Source organism: Pieris brassicae, chromosome 2 (assembly GCF_905147105.1).
Source record: "Pieris brassicae chromosome 2, ilPieBrab1.1, whole genome shotgun sequence".
Classification (NCBI taxonomy): Eukaryota; Metazoa; Arthropoda; class Insecta; order Lepidoptera; family Pieridae; genus Pieris; species Pieris brassicae.
The window spans coordinates 6,368,862-6,394,233 of NC_059666.1; the positions used below are offsets into that span (position 1 = coordinate 6,368,862).

General features: G+C 31.2%; 2 protein-coding genes across 2 annotated transcripts; both read right to left on the reverse strand.

Annotated features, from left to right (window-relative positions):
• Positions 1–947: 947 nt before the first annotated feature.
• On the reverse strand, positions 948–13,791 carry LOC123720182 (methenyltetrahydrofolate synthase domain-containing protein). The gene is made up of 13 exons (XM_045676711.1): positions 13,582–13,791; positions 11,441–11,654; positions 8,471–8,631; positions 7,848–7,934; positions 7,609–7,697; positions 7,217–7,291; positions 6,423–6,538; positions 5,539–5,656; positions 4,982–5,149; positions 4,050–4,139; positions 3,563–3,610; positions 2,890–3,072; positions 948–2,416 (listed from the first exon to the last, which is right to left on the reverse strand). Exons 1-13 carry the CDS (start codon positions 13,619–13,621, stop codon positions 2,408–2,410), a joined length of 1,398 nt encoding a protein of 465 aa, XP_045532667.1. The 5' UTR covers positions 13,622–13,791; the 3' UTR covers positions 948–2,407.
• A 1,858-nt stretch (positions 13,792–15,649) lies between these two features.
• On the reverse strand, positions 15,650–18,699 carry LOC123720763 (BTB/POZ domain-containing protein KCTD9). The gene is made up of 6 exons (XM_045677520.1): positions 17,971–18,699; positions 17,290–17,486; positions 16,866–17,001; positions 16,418–16,492; positions 16,116–16,234; positions 15,650–15,836 (listed from the first exon to the last, which is right to left on the reverse strand). Exons 1-6 carry the CDS (start codon positions 18,521–18,523, stop codon positions 15,720–15,722), a joined length of 1,197 nt encoding a protein of 398 aa, XP_045533476.1. The 5' UTR covers positions 18,524–18,699; the 3' UTR covers positions 15,650–15,719.
• Positions 18,700–25,372: the final 6,673 nt, after the last annotated feature.

Consider the following 25,372-nt stretch of genomic DNA (forward strand, 5'->3'; position numbering starts at 1 on the left):
ATACCATAACTCCGCAATTTGTATTGTTGTTTGGCATTCATGGACGCGCATTACGGCTAGTCGGAGGTTTTGAAAAACAAATGTTTAAAACTAATAAAATAAAATTACTATTAATATTACGGCTAAACAGTCCGATGGTAGCATTATAGAATTCAAATATAAAAAATGGTGTTCCAAGGGGTAATAAACGCTGACACGCACGTGAGGCACGTGTACCTACATCCAGTAAACTGCGGTCGCTGGGCTGCAGATTCCATGATATACGGCTACATATCATCTCCCTACTAATATAGACGGGTATGAGGCGTAATCAAATCATCATGACAATGACATGAATACGGAAATGGAATGGCTGTACATATTTAGCTATATGTGGCGTCGGGAAACTTAACTCCACGTGTATACGCGCTCGATATAACAAAGTTAGTGCTTGGTGGCAGCGTTCGCATTTGATAAAGTTTAAAAATACTATTCGCAATCAAACTTTTATAATAAAGCCTTGTACACCTGACACTATTACTTTCCGTTTAGTCACCATTTCCCATCGAGATGCAAGTATAATAATAATACTAAATGGTAGTATACCATCCAAACTGGACAAGCCTTTATTGGCTTAATAGTAATACATTGAATGTAATTTTTCTAGTATTTTGTGAATCCTAATTGCTCATTTCAATTCAGTTTTTTATCACTGGGTCAACCATAACATATGTTAGAGTTATTGGAGCTACTTGATTCCGGTAAGTTGTTTTGTCAATTGTTTCTAAAGCACAAATATACCTCTGTTAGTAACATGGAATAGTATTTGCTCTTTTCGGGTGTCGTGTTGGTATTTGTGAATAAAACAGCATTCAACTAGAAAAATAGACTTTAATTCGTATTTTAACCACTACGCAATACATCACAACATTTATTTCCATAGTAGAGCTTAATAAAAAAAACAAAAAGTTGTTAAATAAAGTTTATTAAAAAAATATAAAACAAGAACCATGCTCGCTACCCATGTGTTACTTAATATTATGTGCGCAGTTGAACGTCGAGGCAGTTATTTGCTTAACAAACCAGTTAAAAATGCTTAAACGCGTGAATGAAGACGAAATGTGACAAATCACAATTATAACTGAAATTTATCTGCGAAAATAACTTTATTATGGATTATACATTCGGCTTCATCCACGCTACTACTATTATGCTGCAAAAAAACGTATAATTTCGAAAAATACATCGATATAAAACAGACTTAAAATAATTAAATTTTTCACTATAAGAGACCAATAGGATCTGAGAAACGCGTCCACTAAAAATAAAAGATGCCTAATACAAAGAGATTTCGTTTATTAATAACATTTTACTTCGTTCAAATAAAAGGCTAATTGGCTTCACTTAAAATTTCATAAACTAAAACACTTATTTGGCTTTTAAACAAAACGGAATCTCTCCGTATCTTTGGAATCCTAAATCCATAATTCTAATACTGAAAAAGTCTATATCAACAGATATGCCTAATCGTTGAGAATCACAAGACATAGGACAATCGGTACTAATATACCTTAATCGAGTTGGCACTAAACCAAAACGGGAGTCCAAATTATGCAAAAATATACTTAAATCTAATCAAATCCGTTTAATTGAAATTTGGACTCCCGTTTAAGCACCGGAATATGGAGATTATCAAACATTGTTAGAATAGTCCCCATACAGGACGTATACGCACGTACACGAATCACGTATACGTCCTGGGCCCAATGGTGCACATTTTACCCTAGAATAACTTCTATACGCGGAAGAATCCTTAAAAGTATTGAAAACAAGAGTAAATATTAAATTCTAGGACTAGAGAATCAAAAACGAATATATTAATAAATTTGTAAATATATACTCTATCTCTCTCTAACAAATAGGCCGGCCGTTATGGCAATAACAACAAAAAATACTTCGAGCCCGTTCGAAATAACTTAAAATCGAACTTTCGCTTCCTTGGAACCAATTATAAAAGAATATTAATAAAATTTGATTATAACTGTTATTATAATCGATGGATGAAAAGCAAATAAGTGGCAAGTGGATAGGTAAGAAAGTTATAATAAAATATAGAGATATGTGGAGGTAGATCAAGAGATATTCTCGAGTGAAAAAACATACAGAAACATATCCATCGTCTAATATCATTAAGATAAAATTTTATTTCGAACTAATAGAAATGTAAAAAAAATGTGAGGTAATTATTACCGTTTCTACAAAACTAAAATTTGGCTTTAGCAATTATTTGGTCTTAGCATTAATATAATTCTATAATTAGCATAAAAATCGCTAAACGGCCGGCAGATAAATAAACCTTAAGACTAAAATTAATATCGGAATGCTCCGTGCTGAAGCGAGCAACGTTCGTGCGACACATGGTAGAAGATTAGTGTACCTGTAATCAACATATTGAAAGGAAAAATTTAGCATTATCACAGACTTTAAGGTACAGAAAAACTAGAGCAGTGTTGGCCTAGTGGCTTCAACGTGCGCCAATGGATTTTCTTTATATGTGCGCATTTAACATTACCTCGAACGGTGAAGGAAAACATTGTGAGGAAACCTAAAAAGTCGAAAGGTAGGCAAAGAAGGCTGATCACCTACTTGCCTATTAGTTTAACAAATGATCATGAAACAGATACAAAAATATGAGGCCAAGACCTAAAAAGGTTGTAGCGCCATTGATTTATTGATTAATCCGAAAAAGTAAGTAATATTATTAAATATGTACGCCTTTATTTTAACACTTTATAGTTTAGGGTCACCCAAAAAAATAAAAGTACATCGATCGGTAATGTAGTATTATAAATGTACTCAAATTAAATTTATTTTATTTATTTATTAAATAACCTAAAACGTATACGTTACCTCTAACGGCGGCTGTTCAACGGCGGGAGTGACGGGCCGCACAATATTCCTGGGAGGCGCAGGTTCGACGCTCAGTAAACGAGGCTTCTCGCTGGTCTCGTCTCCCGTACCAGCCACACACATTTGGGACAACGCACTGATTATGCTCTCCATGTTTGGCGGTTGAATGTTGTCGCCTTCACCCTGAAGCATATAAAGATTATAAAGTATATATTATATTTTATTTAACCTATATATAAATTATAAATAATAATTAAGTTGTCTTTTGTTAACATAGCTTTTACACATTAAGAAAAACACTTTCTAAACGGATTGAAGCTATGTATTATTATTAAAAACTTATAATTATTTACATAATTCTAAATTTTAAATTTTTTCCGACGTTTCACGTGCTTTTAAGCGCGCGTAGTTACCGTGACCAAATGAAAAAAATTAAAATTTAGAATTATGTAAATAATTATAAGTTTTTAATAATAATACATAGCTTCAATCCATTCAAAAAGTGTTTTTCTTAATAATGAAGTTATTGTTTCATTTACAAACTATATTTAGGGCTAACAGAAAAGGGTGTAAAACTATCAATGATACTGCAAAAATGTTTTTTTTTTAATCTGATTATTGCGTACAAAGTACCAAAAAAAACATTAGTAATAGTCACTACATTTATACTGACCTTTTGGGGTGTTTTGTAGAAGTGTAGGTAACAGAACCCGCGGAATCCCTGAAAAGAGGAGATCATTACTGTATCATTAAAAAAATGAAATTATACTTCGGACATAATTCAAAGTTTTTCAAAAAAAAAGGGGGTGGGGCGAGATTAGTATACTGAGAGCAAGATGATTTTTTTGCTTACTGTATAAAATTATTCTTGATTGTATAAGAACACTTATGACACCTTTGTATGTTGTAAATAAATTATATAAATATTGTGTTCGTTTTTTTTATGGGACGGAATGTAAAGGCGTTGACGTCAGTGGGATCCGTTAGTTCAAACAATTTACAAATTGCGTAATAATAAAATTTTATATAAATGTATGTAATAATAAGATAATAATCATGATGATGGTGTCGACATAAAGGTCTGTTTAACTGATTTTTTTTCATAGAACAAACCTAGAACATCAAAAATCAAATCAATCTAAAAAAAATTTTGAACTTACTTTCCAAGTCATCATCTGTGGTTTAACACCGCGTTCTATGAGTGCTTGCTTCAAGTCACGCACTCGAGTTGACGGGCTAATATTCGAGATCTGTAATAAATAAAAAATAATTATACGTTTAAAAAGACGGACATATTATTGATAGATGTCAAAACAGCCACAGACACAAGAGTAACTAAGACTTTCAAGAAGAAGAAAAATAAAATATACACAAAACTGTGGTGAACGAGAACATAATTCTCCTTTTTTTCCACCGCGTCGGTGATATCGGTACTTTTTTTTTATTAGGTTATTATATTCGTGTGTCAAATACTGCACAAAAATAAAGCTAAATAAGTTTACGACGAAAAAATAGATCACGTAAACGAATATATTTATTTAGGGCAACTTATATGCTCCGACGAGTCCATGCATAAAGATATACGAGAGAAGAACAGTCAACACTTGGAAACGTGAGGTGGTGTGGTGACTGAGTGAGATAATAAAAGATGAGAACATGCCTATGAAGGAAAAGTGAAAATTTTACAATATGTGTATTTTTCCATGATTTTGTACCTGCATTGACAGAACAACTGGAAAATACAATAAAAATTTGGCAAAACAGTATGGAAAGGGTTATTAAAAAAAATGAATGACACAAACACCACATACCGAACAAGCATTGGTAACCATTAAGTGTGAAACGAAAGAAAGACAAGCACATAAGAGGACAATATTGACAAGGTCCAATGTGGATTCGAATCGCTAGAGATTGGTACAATTTAGAGGTGGCCTTTGTCGAAGGACATGTTGTAAATAAATAACCGTTTGCCCATAAATACAAAGTATAGATAGGGACTAAATATAATATTACTTTAGGCGTATTTACTTTAACCATATAAACAGAATTAAAAGGCTTTTTATTCTTTATTTATTTAACCGTGTTAACTTACTTTAACAGAGAAATCAATGACCGGTCTCGGTCTTCGCGGACGCCTGGGCTTATCCTTAACGTCATCTCCTTCCTTGTTTTCCTTATTCTCCTTGGCAGACCTCTGACTGTTGCGCCTGCGCGGTGTACGACGATTCTTGGGCTTCTCTTCACCTTCTGTTGTGTTACCCTGAAAACAATTTTCATACATTAATTTGCTGATGGTCCTTTTAAAATGTTAGATCTACTCACTATTGTACGACGACAACATAATTAAAAATATTTGAGTGCATTATTTTATCCAAAAATATTTTTTTTTATTTTATGGCTTTTAAAAATCGTATATTTTTATAACCTGCAAAGTACGATATATAAAGACAACTATAACCAGAAAATATGCCTAAAAACTGTTTAAACTTTTGAATTAAAATTATTATTGGACAACGAAACTATTGAAAACATGTATTCCAATAAAAGTCCTAATTGGACTTTTATTTATAATTTGCTTCTGAGAGTAAATACTGTAATAAAAATTTACAAATTAATATGTTATAATAAGTTTGTTTGAAAGTATCTAACCTCTCCCTCACTCTGGCTCTTGTGTGAGCGAGTACGACGTCTCTGTCTACGTGCACGAGATCCGCCACGGTCTTCAATATCCGTGTCCACTTCCTTCAACGTACAATCACGGCCCGCTCTAGAAAATAAAAAAAACCTTACCAACATATATTACGTTATATTCCTACAGTTAATTGTATATTACATAAAAAAATATGAGAGTGGCTCGGCATTTAAAAAGTATTAACACACAACAGCTGATAAAACCACAAAAACTTATGAATAGGAATTTGTTTATTTTTTTATCATACATATCTTAATATCCCCGACTTTTGTGGTGCGGGGCCTATTTTATAGACATATTTTGTTAAGAATTTTCCTAATACAATATATAATTTCTTTCCTATTCCTAAATATTCATAGGCGAGTGGGGGCCCAACATCTCGCGAATCCCACACATACGCTTTTCTTGGAAAAAAAAACTATTTATAAGTGCAATAAATAATAATTATATTCGAATTATTTTTTGTATTGGCTACATTTTCAGTAATGTGTTCTTTGACTGAAAACTTAAATATAATATTTAATACAAGTACAGCCAAGTCGTGAAACTTCAGATGTTTCATATGTAATATCTATTAGTATTAATCCAATGATGCTAAAATTATTTAAAAGGAATTCAGAAAATGTTTGCTAGTATTACTAAGTATCATATATAATATAGTTTATAAACCATTATACTAGTATTTAAATTACAGGGCATAATGAATTAAAATTAAATTAGAATAACTTTACCAACAATTAACTTATATCGTTGATCTACCCTCACTATAAGACAAACAGTAGTAGATGTGAGCAATTTACACAATATATTAATTATAATTATTTTTTCAGCCTTCACTTACAGCATCTCAATTTCACGAAGCTGCGCAAGCACAGGCATCTGTTGAATGCGTCTGTTTGAGAGCAGGTGCCAAAGAATGCCCACTGGACGCTGGCTGAGACGCTGTGTCTCTATCACCTGTATGACAAATAGACATTATTAAAGTATATCTAAAGTTGGTATTTGGTGAAATAATCATTATTTTAATACTAAACAACACTTTGTATTATATATCTAAAGATTGATGAAAATCATGACCGTCATGTTGCAAATGGGTAATAATAATAATCACACTGCATTACAACACAATAACACAAAACATGAGAAAAATAAAATAAATGAAGACAAATGATGTATAGGGTTGATCCTACTGCTAAAAGCAGTGTCTTCTAGACCACCCAAACATAAATAAAACTACAATACAGTAATTACACTAACACTAAACTACTCAATATATGCAACTGGTAAAAATATATTCCACGGCCCGGATTTGCCTACGTCCGGGGGGTAGGCTATTACAGAATTTCATTTATTTCTTTAAAAATAACAAAGATCTATTGGTAAGTTTATTCTCGAGACCAGCACTATAGCCAGAGCAATCCACAATCAAATGTCAGTGACGGTGAAGAAGGAACTAAAAATAGTTCTAACCAAAGGGACAAGAATTACCTTTAAGAGAGGTAAGAAGGGATGCATGAATATTTTAATAAGAAAATGGAAGTTATCCTTTAAATATACAGGAGTGATGGGATTTGAAAGAATTACCTTTAAGAATTTATATATTATGGTATGTAAGAAAGGTAAAGAAAATGTTACCTGTGTGGGTGTGACAATGATGTCTATTGGGACGTCATGTGGTCCAAACAGTTCCTGCGGTAGTGTGTCAAACACCTGTAAATAAGATAATATATTAGTAGCTAGATATATATTAGTTAGCTTACCTTGCTCAGCATGTATTAAACAAAATCTCATATGAAAAAAAACAGTTGTTAAGTGCTACTTCAAACTGAACAAACATATGGTTATGTTTTATTTGAAACAACATCATAAATGACGTCTGATATGTCTTAATTTAGGATAACGATAAATTTGCATGACTAAATTATTATTTTTTCATTTTCATCTAAATGTTAAAAATTATGTGTTTATCCTAAAACACATACAAATAGCAACAGTGTGATTTTTGTGTATATTACAAATTTACTCACTTGACAATCATGCACAGTGGTGACCACAAGAGTATTGGGTTTGATAGCCTTCATGTGCATTATTAGACCGAATTCCAGATCACCGTATCCTGAAAATATTGATTAATATATTATTAATAAACGCCCGTCTATCAAATAGTCTTGACTTTTTCTTTATGTTAATTTTTAATGGAGTTCGGGCATTAAATAATATAGCTTAAAAATCAATATTATCATTTTTAGTATTCTTGTCTACAAACCTCGTCCTTTGCCAATGCGGTATCCCTCTTTGGAGACGGCGACTGATCCCATTACGACGAGATCCAGCGAAACGGATTCTTCAATGGCTGGAACAACAGAGAAACTTTAAATAATCTTTAAAAAAAAACAACTTCTATATCTTCATATTCTTCTAGTAACACTTATTTTTATATTAAAAAAAGTCCTTCGTCATCTGTCTATTACAGATAAACTCAGAAACTACTCTACGTGATTTTCATCGTATATAGGTTTAGGTATAAATCTTTTGTTCGGGGGTTCACAAAAACACTCATGCGCAATTGGAGTGGGACGCTACTCCATAGTACTTCACAAAAATATTGCAAAAACTATGAAATGAAGTTACGTTTAGTTTATTTAAAATTTAAATTTGGCACCAAATTTGATGATTGATTGAGAAGCTTGACAGTGAACAGTTGAAGCAACAATGACAGTTCTAAACTGATAGTAATAAATTTGAAAATAAGTTTTTTCTTCCTTCTTAGTCAAACTGACACCATCATATACTCTTTTTTCTTCTTCTTTTATCAATCTATTTTAGGAATATAATTCTTCTACCACTTATAATAACAACTAAGACGATTAGACAGTGCAGATTACTCACTCAATGGTTTTCCGTACGTCTCCATTCCGTTTCGGGAGACTGCCTTTTTGATAGCCGCTGGTCCAGTCTCTCCCTCGGGCAATACTAGACGGTTCATAAAACCATTTTGCAGGCGAGGAACCGGAACGTAGAGATTTTTTTGCTGCTCCAGGCATAGCACTCTGTAAAATTATTATTGATTGAATTATGTATGTACGACAAAATTATATTCTGGTTATTAAGAGACTTAGATAACACTAATAAAAGTATTAAATCAAGATTAAAAATATCTTAGTTACATTCTTCTATTAAAAAACCTACGGATCCAGAACAAATCGACACTCGATAATCGATTAGTTTCTCTAAATAGCAAGACCATATAAGTTATTTTTTCATCCGGTTTTGCAAATTGTCCAGTTTTAATATTTTACAAACGTACGCACATATAAACCATTTCTGGTCGATGGTCAGCAACTGTTACGTCATCACTTATGATTACTAAATTATTTCAGGGGCTAGATAAAAAACCTATGACGTCACAAATCGTAGGCAAATATTTTTTTATGTCAAATCCGGTTTTATGCATTGAGTGCACCCACGTTACTGCAAGGTAGATACTGATTGAGTAATCATATCGACAGCATAATATGTAAATTAGATTGCGTTATAAATGCAATCAATATAGAAAGGTCGAGCGTCCCGTGTATTTTAAAGTTTTTAAACCTAGCGCAAAAATAGCCATTGTAAGAAATGTCAAAATTAACGTATAGACAATCAATACTCAAATAGGCTTTCAAAAAGTATTAAACACTTGAATTCTACTACGTTTTACAAATACGAATTTATTTTGACACAATATTAATAATAAAAAGTAACATTAAAGAGCAATTTAGGTTCAGAACAAATACAAATTATGTAATAATGCAACTAATTAAATCAAAACAAAGTTATCTTATGTTTAGGTATTACTCAAGCTGGGTTATCATTAACGACAGCTAGAAATAATATTTACAAATTAACGATAAATTAATGTCATTGGATAAATATTGATGTATTGATAAAAAAATTCCGAGCCGCCCAGTTTGTATAGGATCTGTTAGTCGAATTATACTAGTTATCATTTTGTCAAACGAGGCCGTAGGGGGGCCATTGGGCTGTAGACTTATCAAGTATATAGAATTTAAATATAGGTTACAAACTAGATCAAAATGGAGACCGAGTGTAGTCCCGTAACGCATAGGCATGGACCACACAATGTGCTTACGAGTATATTTAAATGCTGTTCGACCATCTAACAATCACTGTGTGAACGGTTTAAAACTTTAAAATAATCATCGAATACCTAATCGTTAATTTATAATGATAAGAGAGCAATGACATTTTGATTATGTTGAATGCAATATTTTGATACTGTCTTTTAAATCATTAATAAATATATTTTGTAATTTGTAGGCTATTGTTACTAACATCAACATTTATAACTCTATAGTTTGATGATCCTCAGCTACTGAATTTTATGTACCATGTTACTTTTAAAATAAACGTGACAAAACCATTTCTATGAAAAAGATCAGATCAGAAGAGAATGGAGAAGATGAAAAAGAGTGGCGCTCTCCGCGCAAATTCTTCTTGCATGCTCTACGCCCTTGACTTGCGAACTGGTAGTAAATGTAAAGTTAACTACTTTTCTGACGTTCATAATTGTACTGGTTACCTATATGAATAAAGTTATTTTGAGTTTGAGTTATAACGAGACCGTTACAGTTTGAAGACCAAATACTCTTAAACGCGAACTCTCAAAAGCAGATTATCTGTCCAATATTTTTGATAATATAAGCGCAAAACGCGACTATTAAAATCATTAAGTTTTTATCGAATAGTTTTTTCAACAATTTCACGACTGTTGACTGAAGAATAGACAGTATTAAAGTATTTATAGAACGATCGCCCTAAATAACTCTAGCTGTGAACTGAATGGGTCAACGGCTCCGCAAGACCTAAACGTTATTTTGAATTTATGAAAAAATATAGTTACCTATGTTTATTTCAAATCATGACTTTAACGTGTCCATATAATTAAAACTAAGGTTTGTAAATATAAACCTACTTATGCTGACCGATTAATCAGTACAGCCACGTCAAAACGTCATTATGTCTAATATTGTGTCGCTAAAAATATTTTTTTTGTATAATTCGTGAATTTTAATGAATGTTATGAAAAAGTTGAAAAAAGGAAGAACGGTTTTATATTATCCGTTCTAGGTTAAGCATGTTATATTTACAAGATTTTGGTTGGCATTGAACCAAAAGCATCCTATGCTCAGTGTTTTTTTTAGGAAATTGTTAGTACCATTAACGCCCTAAACGCGAGGTAAATAATATATTTGCTAGTAGCGAACTTGTTAAACATATTCTTCGAAATTCTGATGGAATTTTAATTCATGAACTAAAATAACGGACATTGGCTATTTTGATAAGTCTACATAGAAACACCTAAACACACAGCTAGTTACGAAAACGTTTGACCGAATTGTAGTTAGAAAATAGACGAAAATTGGGACACAAAACAGACGCTTGACGTGGTCATTTGCGATCAACGAAAGTTATGCGACAACTTTTTCTTAAACACCAATTAGGCTTAATATAAATATCGCGTATTTATTATAAAGTAGGTACGCTTACATCGCCCGAACGAATAAATAGTATGTATGATATTAAGGTGCACAGAAATGAATTGCCTAATTTAAAATATTCCCTTAATATTATCTCAAATAGCATTTGCATTTTATATATTTTATTTGTTTCTAACATAGCAATATCTACATTTAAGGTCTGGTTGGTCTTTTCTCATGGTGTAACTGCTAAATATGTATATGAAAGCTAGATAATTGTGTCATCCTTTTTACTATTTCTCTTACGTCGACGTTTTTCGTAATAATAATTGATGTCAACAAACAAAACAAACATAATACACGTCGAAAAAAGACTCACCTTACGGGCTCCTGTGGCTTATCAGGGTTGACTTTAACAGTATTTGCATTTTTGAACACGTCCAGCTCTGCCAGCTTGACTGCCGCCTCTTGAGCACCCTTAAAATTTGGTATGCGGTTGTATACTGGCCTGGGGAACATGGCCAGACCATTGTTCTCCAAGTGTCTCCATACTTTGACGCGGTAAGATTGCTTCGTTACTTCTTCAGGCTTGACTAAGGAAAATATCATACATATTTTGATATAAGACTGACTTTGAGTAAAGGTTTTAGCATAGTCAAATTCTAAACCTACTTATTTGATTCTTAGATAAAATAATTTAGATTTTCGAAGCAAGATAACCAGTATATTATTATGGAACTATCTATGAAAAATGTGATTTCATATTAAGAAATAAAATTTAAAAGGGGGGTAGTTAAAAAAACAAAATTAAAGATGTATAAAACATGTTATTATTTTCTTAACTACAAACTTAAGGCAATTATAACACTTTTGCATGTTACACACTTGATAATACTGCACCAATTTGAAACGGTGAAAACACACAATTATGTACTTTCACTATAAAATGTTCAACCTTCTGAAACTTAGTCAAGCATAACCATAACCTTACAAAGTATTCTAGACATAAAATTCATAGATAGAGAATCTATAATTGAATGTAACAAAAGTTGTTATTTAATACATACTGTTATGTACTACATTAATATAAAAAGCAGTTAGTTTCTTTTTGATTGTAAAAAATTTGTTTTTTTTTTAATTTTAATACAAGAGCTAAATCAAAATCATGAATAACTCATCCAATACATGATGGAACAGTTAATAAGGCTAAAGAACTTTTTAAAAATTTCATAATCACATTAATTATTCAGTTATCAACTTATTACGCTAAGGTTGAGGTAAAAAAATATGGTAGATATTGTTTATAGATAAATGAGGATAGAATGAAATCTTCTAGAAGATTCCAAATCTACAAGTATTCAAACTAACATTATTACATGAAGACTAGTGACACTGAACCCAGTTTTACTCACAAGGACACAACAATGTAACTGAACACCTGTTACTACAAAATATTGAGTAAACAACATGTATTTCAAACTCGATTATTTCACTTTGAATTAAATATTAATTAAAGCTTAATTATACTAGGGAATTAAAACATTCTTTTAAATGTTCTTAAGTTGCAGTTTACTTTAAAACACTTTTTATAATAAAGCTTTCAAATTGCTACTCTTACTAAGGTATGACATAATCTAACTATTTAAAGCATCAGTGATGTCATTGTCTGATTTTTAACCTTAACATACTAAGATACACACTGTTTACCATTTCTAATTTTCTGTTGTGAATAATTTGTAAGTGAACATTTTTTTTATGAAAATATTTGTACCCATATTCATAATAAACTTAGGGATATTCAAAGTTCATATTTATGTAACTCTTAATTATTATGATAAAATTTTCATTTTAGATAATTAATATATGATTGTTTGATTGCAAGTGGATTGTCTAAGTCATTAGGGTAAGGTATACTTCAAATTCAATCTCAACTAGTAAGAAATCTATTAGAATATTAATTAAATGTATAATTTCAATTAATAGTAAGCTATGTAAAGTTAACTTTAATTTAGTATAGGTATTAAAATTTTAGTATAGGGTAGTATAAAAAACACATGGTTTTATTTCATGATCACTGGTATAATTTTTATATATATCTCTAACATTTAAAATTAATAAGGAATAGAAAAAAGGCAGGTTTTTATCACTTTGTATGTATACCCTCTAGAAGTATAGACAGAAATATCTGAGTCATGTTCACACTCTAATTAAGCTACTGTAATTGCGAGGAAACCACCCAAATCGCACTAAATCAATGCACGAAACGAAATAAAAGCAAGTGAAATTACTAGTTACTACCGCAATAAATATAATTTATAAAAACTGAGCCGTGATTACGATGCAATTAATATTTAGAAATAGAAGGGGGTACTTAAAAAAACATGCTTCTTTCCAAATAAGACAAAGTGAAACAACCAATAATTTTAAGCAGGGGATATAAGTAAACTAGCAAAAATAGAAAAGACAAACGCATTATTTTGTACCGATTTAAATGGTTAAAAAGGAAATTGCAAAAATTACCTGTTTCCGTAGCTGCCACTGTTTCTTCACCGTTCTGCATGTTTTATATAAATACTGGATCAATTGCGAAGGAATAAAACCTAACAATTTCGTAAAACGAAAAGTTTTAATGAAATAAATATTTTATTTGCCGGACTGACTGCAGAACCGTCACACACGAAAATAGAATGCGAATAAAAAACAAATGCAATTGACTTGACAGCTGTCAACAGAAAGAGAAATCGGAAGAAAATATTAAAACGAATAGAAATCAGTAATCGCAATCATAGACAATTCTTAAATATATATGTTTTTTTTTAAATTCATTTTAACATGGTCTCACAGATCAAGTAGATGGTTAAATAATGCATGATATGTATCTGTGGTTCGGATTATTTTTGTTTTAATTTAAAAAAAATATAAGTAGTGGTGGGATAAGGTAAAAAAGCATATTTTCATCAATAATATCGCTTTATTACTGGACAAAGAACTTAATTCTGTATAAATATATAGAGAGTTAGATGGTAATCATAAAGTGGATGCTCGTGGTAGAAGACGTAGTTGAAGCCATCAGTCAGTCGAAGTAAAAATAATTAAAGTAAATTGACATAATATGTATAATTGCAACATACATAAAATTTAAATTCAAATTAAATTAAATTTAAATTTATAAATTCCAAATGTTCCATACGAAAATCGCCGCGAGATGACGCTCTAAAAACGCTTACTATGCAACAACGCCTGGGCGAGGTTGCCAATAGCGGTGTTTTAAATAGCGACAGTAATACTTAACCGCAGCAGCCAGCAACGTCACAAATGTATGTATCCACGTGCGGGGGTACGGCAACAGTGAAAGAGGAAATGCTTACACTTCAAAAAATCATAAATTTTCATATACATACTTAATATTGATCATTATTGTTTCATGATAGGTAGAGACGTAATAAAGACTCCTTAGTCTATATCATAAAAGTGTTAATCATTTTAGACATTATCAAATATCTATTAATTGAATAAAGCTAACTTTCTTCTTTCCTTACTACAGGAAGATGTTATGTTCAAATGATTATATTTTCTTATCTTATCCCATTAAACGTGACTAACGCTGTCGCGGGGGATGAATTTTGGAAACGTAGTTTCATATTTAATATGTATCTGTATCAATAGGGTTTATTATAATTGATTCATGAACCATTTATAACACACTAACCAGTTTAATAGGTATTTGTTTTTTGTCCATTAAATATTAATAATGTCAGGACAAAATAATATATTGAAATAAATCATTTAACATCGCGACTACTTGGGTTGAGAGTTGGGATGTACAAAAAAGACGTACAGTTAACTAATAATATGGTAGCCGCCACGTTACTTTGGGTACGCCCGACTATGACTGTTTGTTTTAATGCTATCACGAAAACCCAAGGATTTCATTGATCCGAAATGTGGAACTTGCATAATCTTAGCTAAACTAAACTATATATATAATGAAACGAACTTAAGTGTCAGGCTAAACTGACTCTTATAAAAACTTACGCACTCTAAAAATACAATACCCAAATCCATTGGAATATTAAAGTTGTAATCGACAACAAATGAAAATGTCATATATGTATTTTATCTTTATTTTAAATAACACTGTATAATATATCACAAATTCTAAGATTTTATTACCAATAGTCATTCATATGATGAATATTTAACTATATGTGAATAATTAAGTAAACATAATATGGTCTACTTAAATATTCGCTAATTGTTCTAGGTATTTAAATCTTCCTGAAGCAAAAGCCCATTACTATAGTAACTAACAAATGCAATATATACAATAAATAAATATTTATTAATATTTTAAATAAATTTGCCCATCTATATAAAACTTTAATATTTAGAAGTTACGTTATATCTTTAACTTCTTTAAAACCACAACACTATAATATTACTTCACAATAATATTGCAAATTTTAGAATCAATGAAAAAAACATAATTTTTCTTATGTTTATTTCATAAGATAAATACTGTTATGTTAAGTTTTATTCAGGCTGGGATCTAATTTAATAAATAAATTAGATAACAATGAAACACATGTAGAAATAAGCTTTTTTAACACTATAAAAATTTCAATGAATGTGAAAATGTTTATGTTAAATATAATCTATTATCGTATAGTTTGTGACATGTGTAAAGGTGTCAGCATTAGTTCAAACGCTGCGTCTTTCAGGTTGGCACCGCGCAGGTTAGCTTCGTGTAAGTCACTGCCAGAGAGATCGCAAGACTGAAAAATATGAAATTATAATTTTAAATAAAAATTTCTCGAATCTTTAAGAGTATATTTACGTTTATATTTGCTGTTTAATACTTTGTAGTATAAAATGAAACTCAAATCTGGCTTCGATACACAACTAGCCTTTAAAACTATTTTTTTAAATTTCTAAAAAAATATACATATGCCTAACAATATAAACAAAACGAGACGCAGTTATTATAATGATATTATTATAATATTTATAAAAAATCATTAAAATTATCACCAACAAGATAGTTGAAGTAATACCTCTAAATCAGCTCCCGCCAAAACTGCAGTCCTTAGATCACAATTCTGGAGGTTGGCATTTTTCAGAGTTGCCACACGTAAATTAACACCCGCCATGTTGCTACCTTCCAAGTTTGCACCTAAAATAAATAAATAAATTATCTAATATAGCAAATATTATTTTTATATTATACATGATTATCATTACATAATGTGTATGTAACTTTTAGTTTCGTATTGTAATGATAATGTAAATAATTTTACTTTTAAATTAAAATGTACGCAATATATATTTTCCACATACAATATTGTTGAAGATGTACCTTTCAAATTGACCCCTTCCATGACAGCCCTAGAGCCAGCGGGATCTTCCATATTGCAACCTCTTAAAATTGCTCCTAAAATATAATAAAGATTGTTAAGAGTTCCATGAAAATTGCCTAGAGGGAAGCGTCATAGTATGATCAGATAATACCCCAATAAATCTCATAATTATTTCATTCATAATTATCAAATTTTATATGAGGGCAATGGATTTCTGTAACTCATCCATCATCCATGTTACCTGGAACCTTAAGCATGAACAATACTCAATAGCAAATTAGCAGGGCACCACAGGGATATTGGATTTAAACTTTCATTAATTTAAATTTGAAGTAGCAACATTTATCTATTAGTTTTAAGTAGTAAAAATATTTAATAGGACAGGACAACTTAAGTCATGCCAGTGTATAAAATTTCATGGAAAAAATAGTAAGATTACACACACACCTTCCATATTAGCACAAAGTGCTTTTACTCCTAATAAATGAGCACCCTCCAAATTCGCATGTGATAAATCTGCTCTCTCTAAACAGCAGTTGGATAAGTTAGCTCCACTTAAATTGCATTTAGATAAGCAGGCATACTAAAACAGAACAATTCATTCCATTTCGCCGGGCAGTATTTTATGTATTGCTTATTATAAAAGTACATACATACATTTTAATTAATTTATTTTAAAGGAAAATTTTAAAGTTGAAATATAAGTTAAGTTATATACAAATTTCTTTGATCAAAGTAAAACAAATATTGTGAATTGATTTAAATAATAATAATGGATAAATAAAATATTAATTTCTAAAGTATATTAATAGGGTAATTTTAAATTAACATTATTCTACTAATCCATATTATTTATAAATATAAAAAATACCTTAAAGTTAATGTATCTCAAATCCAGTCTACTTAGATCAGCACCAGCAAGATTGACACCTTGGAATCTAAGTTCTGATGTTGTAGGTGTAGTAATGATCAGTCGGACCACATCCATTCTGGTGAGTGAATGGTTGTCATGGCGACTCTTCATTTCCTCCATTAATTTATTTAAGTGTGGAATCATGGAATCCAAGCCTGAAATAATTATGATTTTACATAAAATCATTTAATTTATTGTGTTATAATTTTTTTATGTGAATGTATAAATATACATGAGATATCTTGAAATAATAAACAATAACAAACATAAAATAATAAATAATAAACAATATTCTTTTTAAGAAAACCAGTGTAAAAAATACCATAACTTACTTTACTGCTTCTCTGTAAAGGTTAAATAAAATTAACATTATGTTTTATAAAAAATCAACAATTTTGAGAAATAAAATTTTTTATACTTCATTGTTGAATGTTATATTACAATAAATAAAATAGTAATATAATATATAATATAGTAATATAATTTTTAACCAATTGCAATATTGAATTAGCAACAAAGCCTCTGTAAGTATGCCATCATAGTTTTATTTAAAACTACTACAACAAACTATAAATATAAGAATAAAACATGCAAACAAAAAACTATACGCAAAAATTATACCTCAAGAAAAATAATCACCATAGAAAATTGCCTCTTCAAGAACACCTTTGGGATTTACATTTGTGTCAAGAATAACTTGGCCGTGACGAAGATAATTTAGAATGGGTTCAAAATATTCTGGACTTCGGTCAATAAGGTAGGCACCAGTATTATCTTTAGCACTGGGATTCATTAAATACACATTATTAACATCAGCAAACATTCTTGCTAACATAGATAAAGGTTCTTTTGCTAACAGTGTAGATCTTGAAGTCATGAAATGTTTTCCACCGACATTCAGTCGAATCCAGTCAGACACAGATCGGTTTTCGTGTAGATCGGTTTCGGTTTCAGGTAAGGAATGCATAGCTTTATGATAATTCTCGTCGTATTCTAAATAAATCTTTTCCTCGTCTTTAAGAACATGTAGGTCAACAATTTCACAGCCATTAGATAAGTATAACTTTAGGTTTTCCACCGGTATTTGAAACTGACATGAAATTTTATTTTTGAAGACATCCATAGAGTTTTCTAAGGCCATAACAAATCCATTTTCTGAGAATTTTTTGTACACAAAAATACGGTTTGTCATTTTCACGCACTGAATGAATACTTTATAGACTTGATATTAAAGGGAAATATGACCAGTTGGCATTTTCAATTCAATCTATAGAAATTAGAAAATCAAATCATATTTATAATATCAAAGGTATTTAAAAAGTAATTATTTCTTTTTAATGACTGTAATACTGTATAGTAAGTATTCCTTAATCCTTCACAAAAGACACAGACAGCTGACAGCTTTAGTTTTTTTTTTAAAAAGGAATTTCGCTATTGGCCTTAAGGGCCTTTACAGCTCAGATTGGACTAGGGGGCTCTACTCTAGAATTTAAGCAGACAGGCTTAAGTATTCCGGAAGAAGAAATTAACATTGAAATAGTTTTATAATTTATTCTTGCTGAACACCTGCCAATAATTGTATTTTTAATAATATGTTTTGTCAATAGGTAGCACGATAGCTAATATTAAATAATTTTTTAACTTAGTTTTGTAGAACCTGAGTAGATGGCGTAAATATACACTTGCCAGAGTTATTTCATAATTAATGGGAAGATCACCAAACAGGAAAATGTCTAATTTTCTTTCTGGAAAGAACCTGGTAGTCCAAAATTCAGTGTCAAATTTTGTTATTGATTTATGCTAATTTTTTATAGAACAAACGGGAACGGAAGCAAACAAAATAGGGCAAACGGGGATCCTGCCACCCATGGACACTCTCAATGCCAAAGGGCTCGCGAGTGCATAGCCGGCCTTTTAAAGTTTGGTGCGCTCTTTTCTTGTAGGACCCTAAATTGAATTTGTTCGGAAATAATTCAGTGGGCAGCTAGTTCCACATAGTGGTGGCGCGCGGCAAAAACTGCTATAGAAAACGATATACGGTGAATTATCGTCTTGCTATGCTTAGCACTTCTTAGTCTTAAGACGTAAGTTTTTCCTGGTAATGATCTCCTCTTCCTCCCTTGGACTCAATTGCCTCTGCCTATGTAAACGAGAAGATCACACTAAGCAGCCACCGTCGTATTGTCGTCGTCAGCTAGTGGCCCTCTACATACCCTAGGTGCTGGCCGTTAATGTAAATGGTTTCGATTATTTTAGAGAACAAGGAGCAAAGCAAAAATGGCGCCTCATTTAAGGATCACTGTCCGAGAGTGCCAAGAGTGTACCTAACGGAAAATGCGCGTTAGGATCGGAGCCAACTCAGGAAGATAAAAAATCTCGTCATCAATCTCATATCATGTAAGATAAAACTTTGCGGCACACAATACGGCATCCAAGTATAACATGGTAACTGATAACTCGAGTTGGACGCGAAGAGTTAGTCTAAAAAGATCCCCTTCTCTGGAGGCTGAGTTATATGCTTCGCTAGTATTCGCATCGCTGACGTCGCTGCCTAGGCTTTAAAATATTCTCAAGGTCCTTATACTTTTCCAATCTGCTCATCTGTAGTGGTACACGCGTCGACAGCCCGCAAAGCGAGGCAACGACAGGTGTTCGGCGTTTGCGTTCGACGCAGTGTCGCCCGACTCAATTGGTACCCCAGGAAGTATCAGCCAGGAAGGATATCTGAACTCAGTAAGAAAGACCAAGGCAGGCTTCTTAGTCTTCAAATAAGCTCCCTAACATTTTTGAAAGGCTCCGGGAATCTCTGTCACCGCACGAAACGCGAGTATAAGGTAAACCTTTTGCATCACTTCATGCGGGTTTTCTGCCTATAGTGGTATTGTCTCGGTTGTGGGCAGGTTATTTGCCTAATGCCAGAAAGCCACAACATGGCACTCCGACTAAGAAGGGAAGCTAATTGCGTTGGTAAGAGAGGTTCTCACAGGTTATTACGCCAGTATATATTAACAATAATTACACTACTCAAACCACAAAAAAATCGACTTCAAAGACCAATAGAAAGTACTTAAAGTAAAGTATGTCAAATTTATTTATTAGATGCTCAAAATCTTTCGTATATAAGCGAGGTGTAAATTGCATCGATAAATCGCATCAATCACAGATGGCCGTCATAAAAGAATCTTCTGATCTTAGCGTAAACTTTATACGTGTCTGACACTTCACACTATTTAATGAGCACAAGAAGTATGTTAAATGTTAACCTGTCTCTGTAATTCAGCTGGTCATGCAGTCGATTTGTTTAATGTGTTTAACTAGAAGTTTGTGTGCTACTTAGTGGGGAATTAATTATTGTTTTCGTTTCAGCCCAGGATTCATCGACTCCCTATAGGCGAAGACCTACTTACTACTAACTTTGGCTTTTAAGAAATTATTGTTACTAATTCTTTAAATAATAGACTGTTTTAAATAATGATTTAAGTTATTTTTATTACCATAAAAGGAGGGTCAGGTAATGGAGGTTGGCCGTAGCTTTTTGACGGAAATTTCCAGAAGTGTCAGTAAGATAATTATACAGATATATATATATAAAGATAACACAGATTTCAACAGCTTAAAAAATTAAAATATTCACATTGTTTCACTAGTAGTTTAGCAAACAGGGTCTAGCTAAGAGCTTTTACAAGCATTAAAGCGTTTTGACATGTTTTATCATACGTGACATTTACTTCTATCGATATTGTGTGGTTGCGCAATTGTTATCAGATGGGGCTGTCGTTAGAAGACGGGTAGGGTAATTTATTTTCGTTAGTCTTAAAAACATCGACTGATCCCGTTACATCCGTTTACTGTGTCCTGTCCTTGAAGGAGCACTGAAACTATCACGGATGCCATCAGCTATTTGATACTTGCGTTCTATAAATCAGTAATATATTTATAAACACAGTCTTAAGTAAAATTGAAAGGTCGTAAGTCTACTCCTCTAGTTGCAAAATAAATACCAGACACCTACTTAAACTCTATTTTTATTCACTTCATAAATCCAGTAAGTGCTAAAATAGAATAGTTTACGTGTTAGTTTAATACATACACCTGGGATGTTAACGACAGGTAAACTTAAGAAAAGTATTTTCTTAGAACGCTTAATGTATACTCCAACTTATTTAAATATTAAACGTAAGGAAAGTTATATAAATGTGGTAAATAAAAATAAAATAAGATTTTTAGCGATTCCAATTTTTTTAGATATGTTTTGTTATTCAACATATCAATTCGATATATGTCAATTATTTAATAAAGTATAATTTTTAAGCGCGAAAGTGAACTTTTCCTCTCTCCTGCCACTTTTATCGATTATGTTGCTTTTTATTAGAGTCGAATCAAAGAACTACGTTCTTCTATCTCTGAAAAGATAGTTCTACGCTCTTTTCTTTTTTATTTATATTTTATACATTACTGTGCACGCGATACATATACATATTTTTTATTTCATACAATAACTAAGTTTCGCTTTCCCCAGAAGTTGTCATACCTACATACATGCCTAATGTATGAAATCTTAACGTCTGAAGTGATTTTAATATTTTTAAATTAAGATGTTGATTCAGCGCAAGCGCCACATGACGCATGGATTATCACTAAAACTCCACATCACCGAGATTTTCTTTGGAAGCGACATCATTTTAGAAGATAAATTGATGGAGTGGGAGTATCAGACATGACTGATCTCAACTATTAAAATAGAGACTTATTGTACAATTAAAGGGAGTTGAATTGGCTTAAGTTATCAACATTTTCACGATAAATACAGTCTATAAGTGAAAAAAAGGCGAATTTCTAAACTAACGCAATATGATAAAAATAACGCAATTGAATTAATAATATATTCAAAAAAATGATTTCAATGTTCTATTTTTAAATAAATGTTTAATTAAGTATTTAGGGTACGATTAACATCCATTGTATATAAGGAAATGCTTTGCGTGATCGGAAATAGTAGCTTATCGTAAGCAGTTTAGTTAGATTATATAAATGTTCTAATAACATTCTCATGTAAGCGTTAAATGTTTTTATTAAAATAAGACGACAGTAGACGTTCAAAGATAAAAGAACAAAACTTACTTTCAAGTTTTATAACAAATAATTTGGAAACTTTAAAAAACTGCGTAATTATGCCTACTTCGAATTCTCAATGATACTGTGCCAATGTATTCCCGCGCGTAGGCATTCCCAAAATTTTCAACCTTATCGACGGGAAGCGCTCCCGTTTATTTATACAACAGTGTCCATCCAAGTCGGACACGCGTGTATAATAGCGTTATCTAAATGGATTCCCTCGATGTCCCACCAAATAATCCACCTCCTCCTCCACCTAAGCCTTCCCGTCCAAAGATAACCCTCACCATGCCAACCCCTACCTCAAGAGTTCCTAATACCCCATCTTCAATCCACTGGGGTCAAACGCAGTATTACGGTAAGATGCCCCAATCCCCAACATCCCACATGTCTGAAGCCAATCCTTACTTTAATCCTTTTGTCCATATGTATCATAATAAAGCGTCAGAGTTCATGTTCAAACAGTTCGAAGGGTTCAAAGACTTTACGATGAACTCCGCGAAAAGTGGTTTAAGTGCTGGTGAGAAGACGGCGTTTTGGTTTTACAATAAGTTGAAGTTGTGGTCGAAAAAGTGGTTTACGCATTTTTTTTTGACATTGTGTCTATTGGTCTATAGTATTCTTGGTGCCTTGATGTTTCAGGCATTGGAAAGTGAGTATATTACCTGTTATAATTTAGATAATACATTTTTCAGTTAATTAATTATTTTATTTAGTATATAATAAATATAAATTTGTCTAGAATTTCGATAGATGAAGAAAGTTTACATATGTATTTACTTCAGATATGAAACTTAGTTTTTCATTTGTTTATTTTATCTTGTCTCACTTTAAGCTGACGTACGTAAGATATCATGTTCCATAAGTCTATGATCTTTTGCTCTATAAGAGGAAACCACACTACAAGCTTTAATAAAACAAAAATCATTTTGTGAAGCTTGTTATTTATGAAATAATTTATTATGTTTTATTCCTGTACCATTTTGGAACTGCCAACTTGGAAGAAAAGTTTGATACTTAAGTGAAGCTGTTACGAGAAATTCAGTGTCTTCCAACGGCTAATTTGTCCTACTTTATCCCTGGGTGTCACACGTTTAAACTTTGCGTAGAGAAAATTATTTTATGAGATGAAAACATAAGCGGTTTTAAAAATGCTTTAATTAATTCAAACGATTTACTTAGTGCTTATTTTTATGATCAATAGATGCTACTTTAATTAATCTTGTTAAGATAAACAAGAGAACTTCGTATCACTTACATATATTTGTGTCAAACTTAATACAAAATTTTTAAAACAAACCAATCAGACCCTATACTACAACTAAGAAACATAAATTTCTGAAGACATCTAAAAATATATAACAACAAAAAAAGTGATTTTTTTTCTAAAATGACAAAAGAGATCATATTTTTTATTGTAAAATTCAGTTGTAGTTTTTGTAATTTTCTATACTTATTATTTATGTTTCCCGGGTAAACCTTCGCTGATATTTCACAAATACATATGTCAAGAAACATAATTAGTGAAATCAGTCCAGTCTCTCACGTTTCATTCCCGAGTTTTAGCGTGACAAACGATCTATGTTTATATATATGTAAACATAGATCTACCATACTATATATATATATATAAAGATGTCATAAAAATAAATATATGAAAATTTTATTAAGTTCGTTATGAGATAAGCGTAAGAAACAAGAAAAAAATTAATGTAGTTTTTGTACCAAAAAAATAAATAAATTGGACATTGATAGTAGTTGATACAATTTAATTTAATATTTTAAATACTGAACTAGCTTAAATGTGTGTTTATATAAAATACCAATAAATAACTAATATATTATGTTATTTATTGGTAATAATACTTTAAAACGATGTAAACAAAAACTGAAATTAACAATAACTAGAAAGTTATTTAGTTATTAACTAGCTAGTTACGACAAATACGACAAACATGAAGTGAATGTCAACTCACAACCATTGCTAATTCGCACTTCACGTTTGCTTTTTATTACCAGTATATATATTTGTTTGTTTATAATTCAGAATTAATTGTCTTTCGATTCGTAAATGAAACACAACACAACAAAATGAACGTAAAAATTAGCTAATTTAGACTTGAAACAACTGTTTATGTATTTACCCTTCTCTAGTTATATTATTCATTTTCGTTATTACACGACACATATAAGCCTCCTAGAGTAGTTATGCTGGACCTATATCTATTAAATCAGCTATAATTAATAACATAATATCATAATAACTCAAGGACTATGCATTATCCATATGCAGAAACTAATTTAACTCAAAGGAACCAGAAAAAGTAAATAATCAATAATATTAATCAATGATTACAATTATAATATATCTATATGTTTAATTAAAATTAATTGTTAACGCAAGCAATTAAATTGGTGTAAATTACCAGCGGTGCAGTTTAATCTTTTAGATTAATTATGGAAATTAGGTTAATCCCAACATAAGTGGACAATGACAAACTGCACTTGTGACAGAATTATAATTTCACAACATTGTTCTCTATTTTAGTTTTATAATTATTTGGATCGTATCGTTAAGTACCCAAATTTTTTTACAATATTGCAATATGACATGTTCATTATAATAATTTTGTTGTTATCTATACACCTTACTATTACTGTAAACAGGAAAGATTTTTGTATAGTTGTATAAAATAAAGTCAAAAAGAACTTGACTGATTTAAAAAAATATTAGTTTCCAATCTACCAATGTCCAAAATTTTGTACAAAAATAAATGTCGAGCCGATTAAAGTTGGGACAAATCACTGGTCTACATATTATTAAAGAGCTGTTGAGAAAATAATAATTTGCTTAAAATGGCATTTATTCGTAACGAAATTAATTTTATTACATTTGTTATCGGTACAAGTTAGTTAGAAACGGGTT